Source organism: Pseudopodoces humilis, chromosome 7, assembly GCF_049639895.1.
Source record: "Pseudopodoces humilis isolate 2021_Gansu_Grassland_sample_001 chromosome 7, ASM4963989v1, whole genome shotgun sequence".
Lineage (NCBI taxonomy): Eukaryota > Metazoa > Chordata > Aves > Passeriformes > Paridae > Pseudopodoces > Pseudopodoces humilis.
In genome coordinates this window covers 58,109,273-58,127,534 of record NC_142206.1, presented here as the reverse complement: position 1 = coordinate 58,127,534, position 18,262 = coordinate 58,109,273, and the positions used below count along the sequence as shown (strand labels likewise).

The 18,262-nt window shown below is 43.6% G+C and overlaps 1 protein-coding gene across 2 annotated transcripts in view; it reads right to left on the bottom strand.

Annotated features, from left to right (window-relative positions):
- Window positions 1-2,387: 2,387 nt before the first annotated feature.
- RTN1 (reticulon 1) overlaps window positions 2,388-18,262 on the bottom strand; it is a 114,870-nt gene continuing 98,995 nt past the window's right edge. For both annotated transcript variants that reach the window (XM_005520037.2, XM_005520038.2), the window contains 6 exons: window positions 6,470-6,677; window positions 5,422-5,560; window positions 4,503-4,572; window positions 4,088-4,134; window positions 3,946-4,004; window positions 2,388-3,215 (listed from right to left, as the gene is read on the bottom strand). In XM_005520037.2, coding sequence (XP_005520094.2) covers window positions 3,173-3,215; window positions 3,946-4,004; window positions 4,088-4,134; window positions 4,503-4,572; window positions 5,422-5,560; window positions 6,470-6,677 — 566 coding nt within the window. In that variant the 3' untranslated portion in view covers window positions 2,388-3,172. The remainder of the gene's footprint in view (window positions 3,216-3,945; window positions 4,005-4,087; window positions 4,135-4,502; window positions 4,573-5,421; window positions 5,561-6,469; window positions 6,678-18,262) is intronic.

The following is an 18,262-nucleotide window of genomic DNA, read 5'->3' as shown; positions in this document are numbered from 1 at the left end:
ACAGGCAGAAATGCTGATCCCTGAATCACTGGTGATTTGATGTCCAAGTTCCCCCCTCAAGGGACACTTTGAAGAGAAATGAATGGTTTAACATCTTCCCCTGCATTTTACCCAGGCAGAGTGAGCTACTTCCCAGATTTCACCTGCCTAGAAACACCCACAGGTTTGCTGCTTTTACTAATCAAGCTTTCCTACTGCTGCTTTTTACTTTGCAAATGAAGATCAGAGACAAAAGTGCTTCACAGCCTGTGTATCTCAGAGCACAGCTCCTGAATGTATTATTCTGTTATCTTCAGCCATCTCCTGTAATCACACTAAAATATTTTAACAAGTTGAGCTCAGTGTTGGTTATTTTCCCCCACACTTGTTTGAAAAACAAAAGAATGGATGCCCAACCCCTCCACAAGGTGCTGCTCTGTGAGTGAGACTTACCAGGGACACCAAAGGTGCTGCAAACCTTCGCTCCCTATATCCACATGGACTCTCTTGTTGCAAGGTGTGTAGCAGGAGCAGGAATTAGCAGAGGCTGGCTTTCTCCAAGCTTCCATGTTCAAAGGTACCACAGAAAGTGCTGCTGTGATCCCAGGAAGGGGATGGTGGCCATGAGCAGCATCAGCAATTCAAACCCTGCCTGAAACCCTCTGCTTCTCCCACATCCCAGCTTGGCCTTCCCAGTTGGTCCCACCCTCCAGGTTAAGGCAGCCCAGCTGCTCAGCAGCACTTGCAGGAGGTTACTGCCAATATATGGAAAGTCAGAGCTCTGAGGAAGTTGGGAAGTTTGCTTGGCAAGGTGGGACGTGAGAAAAGGATGTGGGTTTGAGAGGTGTGTGCAGGGGTATAGTCAGCATGACTGGGATTGAGGCTTGAGAGAGGGTGATACTGGAGGAGGCAAGAATGGGAGTCTTGGTCTGTATTGGTTTCAGCTCTTGGGAATAGTTGAACTCTTCCAGAAGGTTTATTTTGCTTTATTTCCAAATAGGCAGGAAATGCAGCTTTTAAATTGTGCTTAGGGTTCAGCATTGCAAAAGGCCAATCTTGGACATTACTGCAAGGGGGGTGTGAGGGAGGAATACATTTATGGGACCAGGGGGATGGAACATTAAATGGGCTCATTTTCAAAATTGCACACTCATTTTGTAACTAATAAGAATTCTGGTGGTCAATCTTTATTCTCAAGGATGTTTTCTATGGTCTGCACTCCCTTCCTCAGAGACACAGGGAGCTCCAAGGCAGTTAAAGCTGGGGGTTCATGTTGAATTTTGACTCCTGGCTGCAAACATGCTAAAGCAAACATACTCCATTTGATCAAAACCAATATATGGGTTTTTTTAGTATATATATATAAAAAAGACATTCAGTTTCTCATAGAGGAAAAATGTTCCTGTCTAGCTGCAGGTGACATTTAAAACCCAACCTAGTATTTTTAACATTTAGATATAGAGCTTAAATGAAAATGAGGATATTTGAGACTTGTCACAAGAATTAACTAGCCCACAGCCATACTAATGTTTCTACCAACTTCTTAATGTGCATTTGGATTTTACTTTTAGATACAAGCAGAACTGCAGCTTGGCCTTGGACAGGTGTCACTGTGGCAATGTGGAACTGAGACAAAGGTGGATTAATGAATGAGTCTAAGGAAGACTTCAAATTTAAAAAGCTGGGATAAGTGTTTAAAAATCTAGTTCTTTGTAAAAAAATTAATTCTTCATAAAACCTTTGTGACTGAAAAAGAGAAAACCAGCAATTTGTCTGAAGATATTTTGATGTTCACATTTTTATACCAAAAAAAAAAAAAAAAAAAAAATTCCACAGGTGTGTTCCACAAATGGGCAAACCAAGCACTTAACCAATTGTTTGTTTTGAAGCACTTTGGATAATTTTCAACAGCTGTTTCTCTCCTTTATGGTTCTCAAACACCAAATTCCTTTGAACCAGAGTAAACAATTGTTACAGCTCCCAGCCTCTGGATTTGATACTGATTCTGTTTAAAACAGATTTCAGAGAAAAGCTTTGGGTAAGAGAACAATTGGTGATAAGGAAACTGAAATGCCCTTTGTGCTGTGCTGCTCGTGGTTTGCACAGGGAGCAAACAGAGGAAGAGACACTTGTTCATGTACCTGATATTTGCTACACCACCAACAAAAATAAACAAACTGTGTGCAGAGATCTTCCTTTTATTCCAAGAAAAATCATCAAGATGTAAAAATATTAGATGAGCTACTTATTCTTAGTTAGATATTACTTGCTGGACTGCACCATGATGTAAGGGCAAGGTGTGTGCAGATGTCCAGAGGAGAGAGAAAGAGGGAAAATTCTCCTTTTTGTACAGTATATGTCCAGCTCACAAATGTCAAGGTAGCCCCAGTGGTGACAAGAAAGAGAACTTTTTACATTTAGTAACATTTATTTCTGCATTCGGTATCAAGTACATAAGTGCAAATATTCAGAGTCCATAATTAAGTCCATTAGGAACTACAGAGAATGTAATACAAATTGTAATAAATTGAACATGCTGGAACTTTCCAGTTACCATACATGTAAATCAGCCTGTCAATCCTTTACGACAAAAGTACTGGGTTTTGTTTTCTTTTTTTCTTTTTATTTTTTGAGTTATACAAAACTGATTACCATAAGTACCGATTACTGTTTATTTTATTTGTGCTGGAAAACACTAAAACATCAGTCTACAATTCTATATAGTTAATAAAGATGAATCCAACCAGCAACCCAGTGACGTAGAAGCAATTTTAACTATTGCATCAAGTGCGCTAAGCAGGAAAGCCCCTAGCCACATGTAACATTAAAAGTTATAGAAGCAATGCCAATAGAAGAAGGAAAAACACTAAAAAAAAAAATAAAATTAAATAAAGAGGTCAATATTATTTAGGCTCTCACCATCATGCACTTTATAAGCAACACAAAAAACCACATCTAGTACACTTTTCTCTTTACTATACTTTAGTGCTTGACACAAGTGATTGCAAATATTCTAAGTGCAGAAGCAGCAGGGGAAAAGCACTGCTTCCAGATTTCATGTTTCTAAGATTATGGTGTCGAGAAAAAAAAAAAAAGAATGATAAATTTGCAGTAAAGTGTAAGAACAGAGCTGTTTTCACTCCAGATTTCCCCATTATGTACTACTGTAGCCAATGAATTCTTGATGTCTGCTTTACTCTGCCTTTCTCTTAGCACCTGGGATTTTAGCTTGAATCCTAAAAAATGAAGAAGAAAAAGAAAAAGGGTTATATATTGAGGCAGTTATTCCATTCCAGTGGTTCCCCATTTGAACTCTTATCCAGGGATAATCTCTAGTCCACGCTCAGCATGTTGTCTCAACAAGTGAATTAAAGTACCATGAGTAACAGAAGTGATGCCCATCTAGGTGTTCTTACAGGCCTGGTTTTTGGTAGTTCATGTAATCTTGGGATATGTTCAGTGATATTCTCCCCCCAACATTATTTCTCCATGGTCTACTGTCTATAGAAAGTCAGGAATGAGTCTAAAAATAGAATTTTCAGAACAAAATTTCACCCAGGTCTTCTGCCTGTTTCATAGGGGCTTGAAACACTGAAGATCATGGTGCTTCCAGGTATGTTCTTTCTGTAAAAGGGTGGCATCCCAATTGTTCATCACTGCTAGTAACTCCCTGAATGCAAAAAACCAGGCTTGGAGCGAGCAGTGGGGAAGAGAACTCATTCATTGCTGTTTGTCCTGGCCGGGTACCAGTGTGGACACCAGCCCATGAGTGGGCTGCTCTGTCCACAATTCCCCCAAATGGCAGGAGAGGGCCTGAGTTTCTCCAGGGTTCTGCTCTCCCTCAACCTCTCACAGTCCAGGATCTGGGGAGGACAGCACTGACAGGACACAGTGTCCCCAGGAGCACCCAGGCCCCAGCCACCCCCAAGGGCACCACAGCCTCACACAGTCGGCCGCTGAACTCACTTTGCCACCACCGTGTTTATGTGGGTCCGCACCAGCCCCAAGTACTGATCAATCTGTGCCTGCAAAGAGCAAGAGGGGACCAAGTCAAAGAGGCAACAACCAGGCACAGCCACCCAGCCACCCCAAATGCAGACAGACCTACCTGGTACTTGTCATATACAACGGGGAGAGTAAACATAGACACCACAGCTGAGGAGAAAAAGAGCACAGTGTTACTTTCCTGCAGATCAGATTCCTCCAGAGGAGAGACCTACTTCAGTGGCAAACACATTATGGTGCCACTTGGTCAGCTGATCCACCAGGGAGCTTTGTATTAAAAATGCACTTTGCTCAAGCCTCCCAAATATGGAATTCCCCATTGCTCTGGGACTGGGAGCTGCAAAGTAGCTCTAGCAGGAGGGACAGCGTAATAGAACAAGGAATATTTGGGATGGGAAATAAATGTTGATGGTTTAACTGAGGAGAAGGCATGTCAGGGATAGGCTGTTTTGTCTAAGCTGAAATCCGAAGGGAGTTCAAGTTAAAAATAGATTTTTAAAAGAAATGTTGATTTTTACCCATTATCAGAAGAGTCAGGCCATTGAAGAGGGCTCCCACGTAAGTCAGCAGCCACATTAGTACTGCAAACTAAATTAAAGATGGATCATTACATCACCTCCAGTGGCAGCATAAGAAGAAAGTAGTTTGCTTAACTAGCTAAGATAGCAGCACATTAGCCTTTTTAATGTGGAAGGGAGAAGTTAAAGCACATTAGGAATGAGATAGTTTTTCTAGATGTATAAACCCCATTCTCTGTTCTGCTCCTTGCCCTCTTAGCTCAGCTCTCACATCTATTTAGGGCTTAAATTGCATCTATATAGGACTCTGCACTGAGAATGGCATAGGCAGATTTCTGCATCCAATTTTTATGATGGCAGAGGTCATCCCAGAGGTTAAACAGAGCCTTGAAGTGATAATCTCAGGGACTGATAGCATTTGAGGCTGGGAGAGGGGTACATTTTCCTAAAATTCTTTACTAATTTAGGAGTATAACCTATGCCTGTGCTTTTAATGGTCTTCCCTTTGCCCTAAAGGACACCTGCTTGAGTGTAAGGCTAAAAATCAATAGTTATTTCAGCAGGGAGTGAAAGAAGATCTTCCATTGCAGGAAATGCCACCAGAGGAAATCCAGATTAACAGAGGGGAACATTATTTTATAGCAAAGCAATAGAAAGCATAATGCTGGGATGCTTCTAGAACTGAGGTGGAGCTAAGCTGGTTCTGCAAATTTATCCATTTTGTATTACCTATCAATACATTCAGATGCCAAACCTCTAAAGTGCTGGAAACATTTTTAAATCAAAAAGCAGAGCAGCTTTCATATTTGAAGTTACACAAAACTAGGTTTCGTGACAGCCCTGTCAACATGGGAAGCAGCTCTTTGAAATGTAGATTGATCCTCTAGAGAGGGGTTAAAATTACTTAAAGCAATCCTACTTTTAAAGAATCCACGAGGTCCTGAACGAGAAAGAGTCTCCTCAGCTCTTTGACTGTGCTGTTGACGTATAGCTGGAGACAATCTGTGTATTTCTGGATCTGGTCCTGTGAAAGATTCATCTCCATCTCCAAGTAGGCTCTGCCAGAAACACAGGTCCCATTACAAAGCTGGGAAGCTTCCCCTGCTGTTCATGCTCGTTCCCATCCAACCCATCATTCCCTCCTTCCCAGACCTCATTTCTTTGTGCTGGAGCAGCCTGCTCCCCTCCCTGCAGGCACAGGGCCACCAGCACACCCTCTTCACCCTGCATGACCCATCTCGCTGGGTGATGCTGAGCTGGGGCTGTTCTCCTCCAGCCTCGCCCTCTTCCCACACAGAGCCTGGTCTTGATGGATTTATCTCTTTTTTTCACCCAGAGGGGGATACAAATCTGACCTGGGAGTTTTCCCCAGAAATTTCTGTGCTGTTCTCTGAGCTATGCCCTCCCATCCTGAGTCGCTGCTCAGAACTGACCCAAGTGAAGCAGAAGCACCCCAACAAGATTCTTTTTTAGTGTGTGTGTTTGCAAACCACACCAGTTCCATGACCTAGTTTACCAAATGGTTGGCGCAGCAGAGGAGAAAGTTCTGTGGAGCAAACCCCCCTGACCCTGTGGAGAGTGGGGGGTACATTGGCACTGGCACCATCTCTTTGATATTGGGTTTCTGGAGAAAAGGCATAGAGAGATTCCTTCTACGCCCAATAGATTGTGCTCAGAAACAATGCTCTTTTTGCTTGCAGGTATGCTGTATTATCACTAGCTCTAAAGAAACTCCTTTTCTCTGTTTGCTTAAAATTTCCTCCATCTTTTTGAGAAGAAAAACCCCGTGTCTAAGAAGATGACAATTTGTGTGGTGTGTTGTTTTCCTTTCGCTCTCCAGGATCTAAGTCAATAGAACCTTACAACTCTTGAGACGCCGTGAAAATATCATTATTTCCCTCTTTACGAGCAAGAAGAGAATTTCAACCAGCACAAAAAAAGATGGGCACCACCATGAAGCCACTCACTTGAAGGGGTGGCCCTCGTCCGTCTTCTGCACGGCCTGTAGGACCGATTTGTAGATTCTGAAGCTGATGGTGGCCGAGAGGCCGGCCAGGGCCAGGTAGGCCACGACGCTGACGACGCTGAACTGGGTCAGGGAGAAGAGCAGCAACAGGAGGCTGCCAAACACGATCCCTGTCTGCTTGATGTCACGCCAGTACAACAGGTCGATAGCTGGGGGGAGAAGACCAAATTGTTAAAGAGCTGGAAAGGCAGCGGCGGTGGCCGCTGTGGGCACTGCGCAGGGCCTGGCAGCAGCGATGTCTCTGCTCACAGCAGCATCAACAGGAGCTCCCCAGCAGGAGCAGGGAAGGGACTGGAGCGACACGCTGAGGAAATTGCAACCGATGACCTACTTGAAATCCTTGTTTTCCTTGTGCCTGTGCCTGGGTTAGATAAGATGGATGAATATCTCCAACCGCAGCACAGTGGGTGGGTCCCTTGTAGCAGCAAGGCAAGTGCAAGCTGGGGTTGCTTGTTGTGTTGTTGCTAGGGCTGTTTGGAAGATTTCAACCTACCTCGCATGTACTGAGCCTGAAAATTCCAATTTTTCATTTGTTTTTTTTTTTTCCCCCCACAAGTTCAAATGCTGAATGCTTGATCAAAGCGTTTTCCAGTTTTGGTTGTTGATAAATGAATGAGAAAGTTTGGGGCTAGCCACGATAAACCACTTTCCCATTCAAAGTTTTGACAATCTAATTGTGTTATTTCATAAGTTTTGAGAGAGGAAAAGACTCCTGGTTTTACCACTGCTTAATAGTTCCATGACTAGGAAACCATTTTTCAGATAAGGCCTTCAAATACAGAATAAATCTCTCTTGCTATTCAATCCAACTGTCTCAGAAATACTAAAAAAAAATAAATAAAAAAGCCTTTTGCTTGTTATATAACTTCCCCTGTCCATGGGAGGTGCTGGTTAGAACAAAAAAGTGCATAAACCCATTTTCAACTAGTGCATTTTTACATTTGTAAAGCAAGTAACTTTTACAGTGTTTTCCCACCCACTTTGCATATTTTACTTCAACCTCTCCAGAAAAAATTTTCACATCGGAGACAGCCACTAAAATAACACAATGTTATGAAAAGATTGTGGAATATCCAGTCCACAAAGGTGAATTTAATCTGCTTACACCCACAACCTGTTTCTGAGAGGACTCTTCATCCAGCCGGAGAATATGCTCATAACAACCTAAACAAAACAGCTTTAATTTCACACACTGCACAAGTCCTCAAGAACAGTTTGAACACACCACCAGCCAAACAGATTTGAGAGATGCCACTTGTCAAATCATTCTGAACAAAGAGTAAATTCAGGAAAACTGCAATCTGTCAAGGAAAAAAAAAAAAGTGACTGATACTAAAAGAAACAAAATTAATCCAAAATCTTAGTCCTTATCATCTAATCTCTAAAAATTGTGAGTCATTACTGCATGTTTGCCTTGAGTCAATGAGTTATATTACTCATTACTATTACACATATTAGCCTTGCTTTACAGTGATGGGCTTGAATGCAAAAATTGCTGTTATATTACTGAGCTCTCCTCTCTTCATGCATCATTCACATCCAATTATATTTTCCATCAATATACACTATATAAAAATCTTTTACTATTTTCAAGCTTTCAGCACTGGACCTGTGATCATGAACACACATGACTGGATCCTATGGGCTGCATGGAAACCACAGGACAAGGGACTTTGGTGCCTGTTTAGGGGTCCTAGGTGCTGACTCCATGAAACAGGGATGTTACAGATACATGCCCATGCCTGATTCCTGCAGAAGCCCCTGGGCAGGGGGTATGGAACGCTCCAAAATGCAGTTCCAGCATGGTCAGAGCATCTGGATGAGGAGGTTTAGCAGCAGGCACAGCTGTATTGCAGGACACAGCTGGAGCTCCACAGATTGCTCACGGTGATGAGGTGCTGGAGCACGCAGCTCCATCCTTGCAAACCATCCTTTCAAAATGGCATCCAGAACACAAGCGTGCAGGTTTGGCCATTTTTCATTTATTCAGTAAAGGTACTTCAAAATCTTGCAGCACAAGAACTGGGTGCTGTCACCAGGGAACATTTGGTGTCATTTGGACATATATTTTCTATGAGGGTGGTGAGGTGCTGGCACAGGGTGCCCAGAGAAGCTGTGGCTGCCCCACCTGAAAGTGTTCTAGACCAGGCTGGATGGGGCTTGGAACAAGTGGAAAATATCCCTGCCCATGGCAGGAGGGATGGAATGAGATGATTTTTTAAGATTCCTTCCAACCCAACCCATTCTGAAATTCTGTGATTATTCACGACCTGATACTTTTTGTGATCAAAAATTACTCTGTCAGAGGACAGCACTGGAAATTTATGCAAATCTGACTTTGAGATATTTAAGTTTTCTATCACACAAAACCTCAACATTAAATTAAATAAGCACAGATAAGCTGGTGTATGTGGTACATCATCTGCTGATGGCAGAAAAAGGACATGTGCCAGGGGAAAACACTCCCTGGGACACAGGCAGTAGAGAGGCAAACAAATGAGAACTGAGCCAAAAAATACAAACCAAACTCCAACAGAGTTCCCTGAGTCAATCCAAATTAATTTTAAGATCCAAAATGACCAACTAAGCCTTTTTCTTCCTATGATCTTCAAACTGAAGACTGGCAGTGGGCTGCATTCTCATGTAGAGAGATGCCAAACTGCATTTCCTCATTCCCCTTAAAAGGGAAGATGCTGAGTTACTCAGGACAGACTTGACCAGGTATGTGAATATCCTGAAAGTCATCTGTTCCTGCCATGGAATGACTGGGATATTTACTCAGCTGTATCAGGTAAGGAAAGGATCAGAGTGAGATGGACAGAGGCCAAGTGACACAGTTCTGGGAACAAGTGCATGCACCAGGGAGGAGATGAAAAAGCATCTGGTTTCTTTCTCCAGCCAAAGGAGACCTGGGAGAGAGGGATCCTGTGTCTTTTAGGCCTGAGGCAAATATTCCAATGTGCATGAAAAAAAAAGTGCCAACTGCTAGTTGGAAAATCTCAGCATAGAAAAGAGAGATACGAGTTCAATGATTTTTAAATGGCTCTCCCAGTGCCCAGGTCCAGCCTGGGAGCACATTCCCCTCACCCGTGGCCTGCCAGGTCTGTCAGGATTCTCAAGGGCAGGAAGAACATCTGCCTTCTCCTCATCTCCCTTGAAGGGACAGACAGCTGCAGCACTGCTACCCTGTCCAGCTGTTTGGGTGGGATTTGATGCTCCTGTAGCCATTCCTCCTCCTCTCCCTTAAGGAGAAGGGGCTGAGCCAAACCTCTTTGAAAAAGATGATACAGGAGGGAGGTGAACCTCACAGCTCCTTGGGCAGGGAAGGGGAAGAAGGAGAATCCAGAACTAGAAATCAGTGGAGACTTGGGAAGACTTTGGCTGACAGGCCTCAGGGATTTGAGCTGTATCAGTTCCCCTGGAATTTAGATGCTGCTAAAAACACCTGAGCTACACCTGTCAGAACCATTTTTCTCTTTCAGTTGAAGCTTCAGTCACTTCAAAGGCTTTTTACATTATTGGAATGGAGAGAATAGAATAGAATAGAATAGAATAGAATAGAATAGAATAGAATAGAATAGAATAGAATAGAATAGAATAGAATAGAATAGAATATAGAAAATAACAGACTATTTCAGCTGGGAGGCACTTACAACCATCACCTACTCTAATAGCCTGACCAATTTGGAGCTGATGAAAATCTAAAGCATGTTTTAGAGGGAATTTTTCAAATAATTCTGAAACACAGGTTTGGGGCATTGACCCTTTCTCTAGAAGCCAGTTTCAGTTTGGCCACCCTCTGGGCAAAGAAATGCTTCCTTGCTGAGACAGTAGCCAAACACATTTTTCTCCTATGTTTCCTTACCTAAACAAATATCTCTTAAAATCAGGGAGAGGTGCTCTGGATGCAGAATACCCCAGCTGGGATCCTTTGCCTGGTTTCCTCAGAGTGCCATTTTCTCCTGTAACCATTTACACCAGAGCCAAAGCACCTGTCACCTCAGTGTCTGGTGCTGTAAATAGAGACCAAGGAGAAAACAAATGAGAAATTTTCTCATTGGCCATCAGGTGAAATCAGACTTTTGCATCAACCCTCCTCACACCCCTTCTTTTTTTTTCTAAACTGGAATGAAAATTAAGGATGAGTGTGTCCACCACATTTATATGTCTGCTTTGAGTTTTCTCTCAGCCTTTATTCATGTAAAACTGATTAAGATATCAAACAACTCTGACCCCATGGGTTTAATGTCTTCCAACAGGTCACTAAGCATAACCAGTGCCTTTGCTGAAGGGCAGCTCCCTGTTCGTGCCTGTACCCCTGGCTTGGCATACTGAAGAGACAACCAGGCAGGCTCAGAGGAGCCTCCCCAGCACATGGAGACGCAGTGGGGATGAGGATGACAGGGCCAGGAGCTGAGCTGGAAGCGCAGCTTTCACACACCCCCTCCTCTGCAGAGCCACTCGCCAGCACGCGCCAGCCCCACGCTTGGCCAGGCTGAGACAGCTTCCAGCCCAGCTCTAAGGTGGGTATGGCATTCCCCAGATAAACTAAAGCACAGAGGATACCTCACAGCATGAATTAACCACACAATAATTGAGTGCTTTGCTCAATCAGAAGGGAAAGAATCAAAGGTCCTAGCATGGTGCAGTGTCCTGAAAGTTTACTGGGAAGGGGTGTGTGTGCGCAGGGCGCTGCCCAGACCCCACCACAATGGCACAATTCTGAGCAATGTACACTGAATATTCATGAGGCAGGAGGCTGGTGCCACGTGAGGCTGTTGATGTGTGATGTGCATGCAATTGGACAGGGGCTCAGTCTGTTTGGCTAAGCAAGATCCACTTCCGAGAGCCAAAACGCCAACTTCGAACCACCCAGTTTGCAGCGAGGATTTGCAAAAGGGGTTTGGGCACTGAAATCAGCCTTGGCTTCACTTGAGGGTCGGGCTCCTTCTGTTTTGAAAATCACTACTGCAAAATGCTGCCCATGCCCATTAACATGCAGAAGCTGTTCTGCTGTAGCTTTCCATGGTCTCCCTTTAGCCTCCTGGAAGAAGGGAAGGAACATCACTCATTTTGCACTCTTAACAGTGTAACTCATCAGAGGTCTAAATCATTTGTGGAGGTATAAAAGGACTCTGGGTTTTTCCAGAACTGCCTTAGACTCAAAACTATTTGCATTTATTAAGGAAGACTTTCCAGCCATCTTTAAGACAGCAGTGCTGCAGGTCACTGCCACTGCCTTTGAAGAATTTTTCTGGAGAAGCGTGTCTGATGAGCTGTTTATCTGCAAGTATCGCCTGCTTGTGCTTTTTAACTCACAGTAGAACTTGCAAAATGTTGCTCAAGTAATCTTCCAGTTGCAAGATATTTTCCAAGGGTGCCAAAACAGTGCTTTAAGGAGATGCTTGATGGCAGAACCTCATCTGGCTAAACTAGTGGGATGCTGCACTCGGGGCCAAGTCACAGATTAGCAAAGGTGAACTCTATGGTACAAGAAACCACCTGTTAATATGAACAGCTGGTAAATACCCATGTTTGTGGGGCAAGCTAAAACTAACCTCACAAATATAAGAAACAGCAGCAGCAGGCAGAGCTTGTGGCAGCAAGTAATGGCTCAGCAGTGCCAAAAAGCTCTCACAGCTCTTTCCATGGCTTGCAGCAGAAAATGTTTCTGCTTCTCAGTACTTGGTATCAAAAAAGCCAGAAGACAGATGTGGGGGCTGGAAAGGGCAGTGCCAAGGCAGAATGATTAAAAATGCTCCTGAATCCATTCTTGTTAGGACCTGGAAACACAAGGGCTGGGCTTTGGGGGTTTTTGTGGTCCCCAGAAGCCTCGTGGTGCGGGGCAGCTGCAGGCCCAGCAGAGATCCCAGAGGATCCAAACCAACCTGTAGCTAAAATGTCTTCCTGCATGGTTATTTTCCCAAAAATACTTTTGTAGGAAAAATGGGGATTTTCCCATTCCTGTCTCAAAGAAAGCGTTGTGGTATGAAAATTAATGATCAACCATGCAGAGACTGGACAATTCAAATCTTCCACAGCTTCTCCTCTGCAAATCTCTGTTTTCTCCTTCTGACTTTGCAAGTTTTTCTCCTACTTCAACAAATGTGTGAAAAGTGATCACACAGAAAGCAGCATTTCCATGGAAGTTAGTACAAAATGTGTGAGAAAAGCCTTGGTACCTAGCCTTCAAATGAAGCCCATGGGCCTTGATGATTCTATAAAAGGTTGTATTCTCTCTAGTACACTACTAACACCTTTGGAAGTGATCAAGCTGTCCTTCCCACCATGGAGATACCACCAGACCTGCTTAGGAGGTAAAATCAATGGGCTTTACTGCTTCACTCCCTATCTAATAATAGTTCTTAAGAGAAGTGAGAAAAACCTCTCTGTGCACAGCATTTACTTCTGTACACAGTGTAACATTACAACTTCATAAATATAAATCACTTCATAAGGCATTTATCAGACCTTCTGGGAGTGAAAAAAAAACAAGAAACACAATTTAAGAAGGACAATCTTGTTTATAGCGCTGTCACAAAAGTATTTGACAACAAATGTGACAATGCTGAGTAAAAATAAATACTGCTGGCACTCAAAGCAAGCCTGGCTTGCAGGTTTAACCACAGGCTGCAGGACCAGCCTTTCCCTCTCCCCTCCAATGAAGGATCCAATGTGGACACTGCTCCCCTCCCCACAACAGATTTGATTCTAACGTAATACAGATGGATACACGGCTTAATGAGCAGTCTGGTGCCTTCAGGAGACTGCTGTGATGAACAGCAGAGCCAAGAGAGAGTATCTCTGCTCTTTCATGAGGCATATCTCCTGATCCTTCATCTCCAGCCTTTTGCAATCTCTCCATATCTCTACCTCTTGTACACACTGACCATTAACTTCCTAAGTTTAGCTTTGTAACTTTATCATCCACCTGTTTCAAGGTTTAACTTGAAAGTTCAGACCTTCTTAGTCCCCAGAGTCTGATGAGAGAAGACCTGGAACAAAAATAAGATCAGGGAAAAGAAAAACCTTGATACAGGACGCCCTCCATGTTATATCCTATAACATCTGCAAGATCAAGATGTCAGCAAAAAAATATTGATGGATTATGTGAGGCACCAGAGTAGGCTTGGGTAGACAGGAGAGGACTGGCAGTAAAAGAGGATTGTCAATAAAGAATCAACCCTACAACCACACCACACATGAGTCTATTGTAGCATTTACTGTCATTAATTATTAATTATTATGTGATTGGTGCTGCTATTAACAATCACACTGTTGTTACTTTCATGCTCACATGAGAGATGCTCTAAGACCAGGACTGAGAACAGCAGCAGGAGAAACACACAATTCCTGCTCATCAAACTGTATCACTGCCTGCCTTGGGCAGTTTCTGTGGAGGATGTTATGGCTCTCACCTTAATTGGGCAGAAACCAAGGAGACCAAGCAGAGTCCCTGAATGCAGGCTCTGAGTGCACAAAATGCTATGGAAATGTTAAGATTTTCCTGAGCTCCTGGACCAAAGGAATAGACCTGGACTCTCTCTTAGACTCTATCCAAACATTTGAAAATCTGCAGATTTTCAAAATGAGTGGTTCAGACCTATGTTATTTATAATTAAATATGATGTGGAGAAAATACACCTTCTGATATCATAAAAGCCTCACCAGAATTCACTTCCCAGAGAGCTAATGAAAATAAAAAAACCCTCCAACATTGCCTTCAGCTACTGCCCCCCAACACCCCCTTGATGGAGTTTAAATTACTCCTCAGGGAATACTCAATATACTCTTATTTTGGGGGAATTTTCCCCTTGTTCTGGCAATGGAAGAATATTGTCCATCAGTTCTTAAAAAATATGGCTCTGAGCAACCTGATTTGGTGGAGGATGTCCCTGGTCATGGAAGGGAGGTTGGAACTGGGTGGTCTTTAGGGTCCCTTCCATCCCAAACCCTTCTGTGATTCTGTGCTGGCACAGCAGATGTGCAGAGCACATTTTCTCACTGATTTTTTTTGCTATCAACAGGAACATGCTGGAAGAAGAATTGATACTAATTCTGCATCAGTGGAAAAAAAAATCTGAAAGTGGTAAATAATCTTGACAAATTTCCTTCAAACTTCACAGGAAATCTTTTGTGAAATTAGAAAATAAGCTCTCCATAAATTGGTATAGTTTTATGAAACTGTGAGCTAAATTGGCTACAGCAGGTGTTGAGTTGGTACCAGGGTTTTATCCCTACCAAGATCCAACATAAGACCAAACAGTGGGGCAGATCTTTATCAAGTGGGTCCCATCTGAGAGATCAGCCCATAGTATTTCCAGTAAAGCACTGAAGGTAGCAACTGGCTGAAGTTTCATTCTCATTATAAAGCTGTAATTAGGCAGACTTCACAACTGTCAATAAGATTACAGATTAACAGCATGCAACCATATTACTGCCATCGAAATTCTTTATCAGTCTTAAAGTGAGGAACATCACCATGGACAGTTGCTGCAGCTTCCCATCACCCTTTGGAAACCATTGGATATATCAGTCAAGCAAGGCAGCTGGTTCCCTGAAAACAGCTGCCAAGAAAATGATAATCAATAACTGCAGTCCCAGCAGAGTTATGTCAACTAGATGAATTTCATAAAGTTGGCAGTTCTTTTCAATGTTAAGTTATAATTATAATGTGGGTAATATTTAGGATCATTTCTATGAACATTTCACCAGCCTGTATCTCTAGATCTTTACATTTTTTTTAATGAGTCTTGCAGCAGGTGGAAGCTGCAGGAGCAAGCCTGACACTTATGACCATCCAAGAGCTGGCATGTAGAAGGAAGAGTGGAAAAGGGAATATTCATGAGGATGAGTGTACTGACACCAAACAACTCCTCCAGGCATGGGTGCTAACTTGGGCACTGAGCTCCTGATCCCTTCTGTCTGGTGCCTCAGCAGGTCTCAGGACCTCAGCAACAGGACCTGAGGGAATGGCTGGAGCTGTGTCAGGGGAAGTTTAGGTTGGATAGAAGGGAAAATGTTCCTCACCCAAAGGGTGGTTGGGCACTGAGCAGGGTCCCCAGGGCACTGGATCCAGCACCAAACCTGACAGAACCCAAGGAGTGTTTGGACAATGCTCCCAGGCACAGGGTGGGATTGTTGGGGTGTCCTGTGCAGGACCAGAACTTGGACTTACACAAAACTTGTGAGTCACTCCCAGCTCAGGATATTCCATGGTTTTATGTCCTTCCTAATCCAGAGAGCATCTCTAGCAGGTTGTAAAGCTGTGTTGTGCTGAGCTGAGTCCCGGGGAAGGCACAGGGATCTGCTCCTTCACCTGAGGCTGGAGGCTGCCCTGGCCCAGCAGCTTCCTGCGGGAAGCTGCGCACTCTGTCACACCCCGTGTCACACCCCGTGTCACACCCCGTGTCACACCCCGTGTCACACCCCGTGTCACACCCCGTGTCACACACACGGCTGGCACAGGCTGTGGGCTGCTCCTCCAAGGCCCACAGCCACCAGCACACCCAGGAGGGACATTTCTCCTCACACTCTTGCATTATGCATGGCTCCATCCCAGCCTGCTTCAAATGCATCACCTTCCAGCACGGAGATGACTTGGGCGTGGAAGTCACTGCAATTCCCCAAAGCCACCCATGCTGATATTTTGAATGAAGCAGACGCCCAGCAAGGGTGAATTATTGTCCTGCTCGCCCAAGGGCTGGGTCATGATCTACCTTTGCTTTAATCCTGCTGTACCTGCAGGATGGGCAGGTAAAAACCAATATTTCTAACTGTGTGCAGCAGCAGGAGTTGATTCACAGCAAGGGAAATAAATAACAGTACCTTGACTGAGCAGGGTAAAGTCAAAGCTTCACCAAGAGCCTTTGCAGCTTCTCACAATCCCCACCTGATTTTACACCAATTACAAGTGCTAGAGGATCAATTCAATGGTACAGCCAGTTGCAGGCTTGCTTGTTTAGTACTCAAAACTTTTGTTAACCTCATTGTTGAATCTCCATAATTTCCATAAAAATATGCTCTGTATTTACTGAGATTTCTCTCTGCATCTGTTACACTCACAGACACATTCCAGACTTTTCAGGGAGGAACCACAATTCCATTGACAATCAAGCTGGCAAAATTATACAACTCCAGATTTGCACAAAATTGGTATTCCAGGTTGAGACAGAGACAACATGAATAATAGATATTAAAGGAATCAATGAATCGTCTTTAGTCTTCATTCTCCTGAATTTTAAATTTCCTCTATTTTATCTGGGACTGATCAAAGAATTTTGATGACAGAAATAATATTCTATGGCTATTTCATGTTTTCTGCAGGATCATTTTGGAATCATAGAGCACCACCCAAGGAAAATAAAAAATATGCAAATGCTGTGGAAGTGAGGCAAGTGATTTATTTTAACTGCGTTGATTTTTTCAGACCTGGGATTTGTTTTCAAATCAGCATGGGACATATTGTGTCATTCAATTTTCATCAAATCTACCCCACTTTCAAAAAGGAAAGCACTGAAGGAGAGAAACCCCCACTATTATTATTAATTACTAATTAAACAACAGCATCATGCCCTTCATTATTCCACTTTCATAATCTGGGATTTTTTTTTTTTTTCTGATGAGAAGGAAAATTCTCAGTTTGGTTCTAAAAACAGGTGGTTCAGCAATCTGACTCAGCAAGCCAATGTTTTTATAAGAATCAGCAAAATACTGAGCATTTTTGAAGAAAGACCCAAACCCCACCCTACAAGGAAGTTCATCTGCAAAGCTCAGACGAAAAGACCCTGAAGTTTGGTTGTGACTCTCTCAAATAAGCTTAATGAATCCCACAAATGCATGGAAATCCCTTGCCTTTCATTTCAGTGTGGAAAGCTGGAGCTGCTGGAGCCTGGCATTTAACAGGTGCATCTGTTTACTTTCCAGCTACTCACCCTCCTTTAAAAACCCTCAGTTCCTAAATACAATTAGATGCTGAATTGAGATTGCAAAAATATCAAGCTCCCTAGAGACAAGCGTCTGAAAGGTCTCTCCATCCCCACCCCTCCCCAAAAAAACACTTAAGATCGGTTTGCCAGCTTCTGTTGCACCGAGCTGCGTTTATGAAACTGTCTGCAAGCATCCTGGAGCCTTTAATGAGATGATGCTACGGAGTAATCTCTCTCAGGGACCCTGCTGTGAGCATCAGCACCACGAACTGACTATTTCAGCATAAACATGCACCTTAAAATTTAAAAAAAAAATAAAAATACATTCAAACAAAGCCTGCCCGAAGCATCCCCAGCCTGCCCGGCAGGATCAGCCGCTAGCTTTTCTCCCTCTAATCTGCCCACCGAGCAGCGTCACAGAGACTGTCTTTTATCAAAACAAAGGCTGGATGCCGGCTGGGAAGTGTGAAGCCGACTAAAAATGGCTGAAAAGCTGTCCAAGGCACCCGGGAAGGTGGCCAGCCCCACCCAGCGCAGACACCGACCCGCTCAAAATACACTGCAAATCAGCCCAGAAGGGAGATGCCATTGTTCCCTTCGCCTACGCGGCAGCCACACAACATCATCGCAAAATTTTACCCCCCGAACGAGTGCTAGGGAACGTAATGAAAGGATTATTGTGTTTGGTTTTTTTTTTTTTAAAAAAAAACAACCCTAGAACAAAGTAGGGAGCGGGGGGCCATCCCGCGGTGCCCCGGCTCTGTCGCCCTCCCTGCCGAAGCTGCGTTTTCTTTGTGTGACACGGG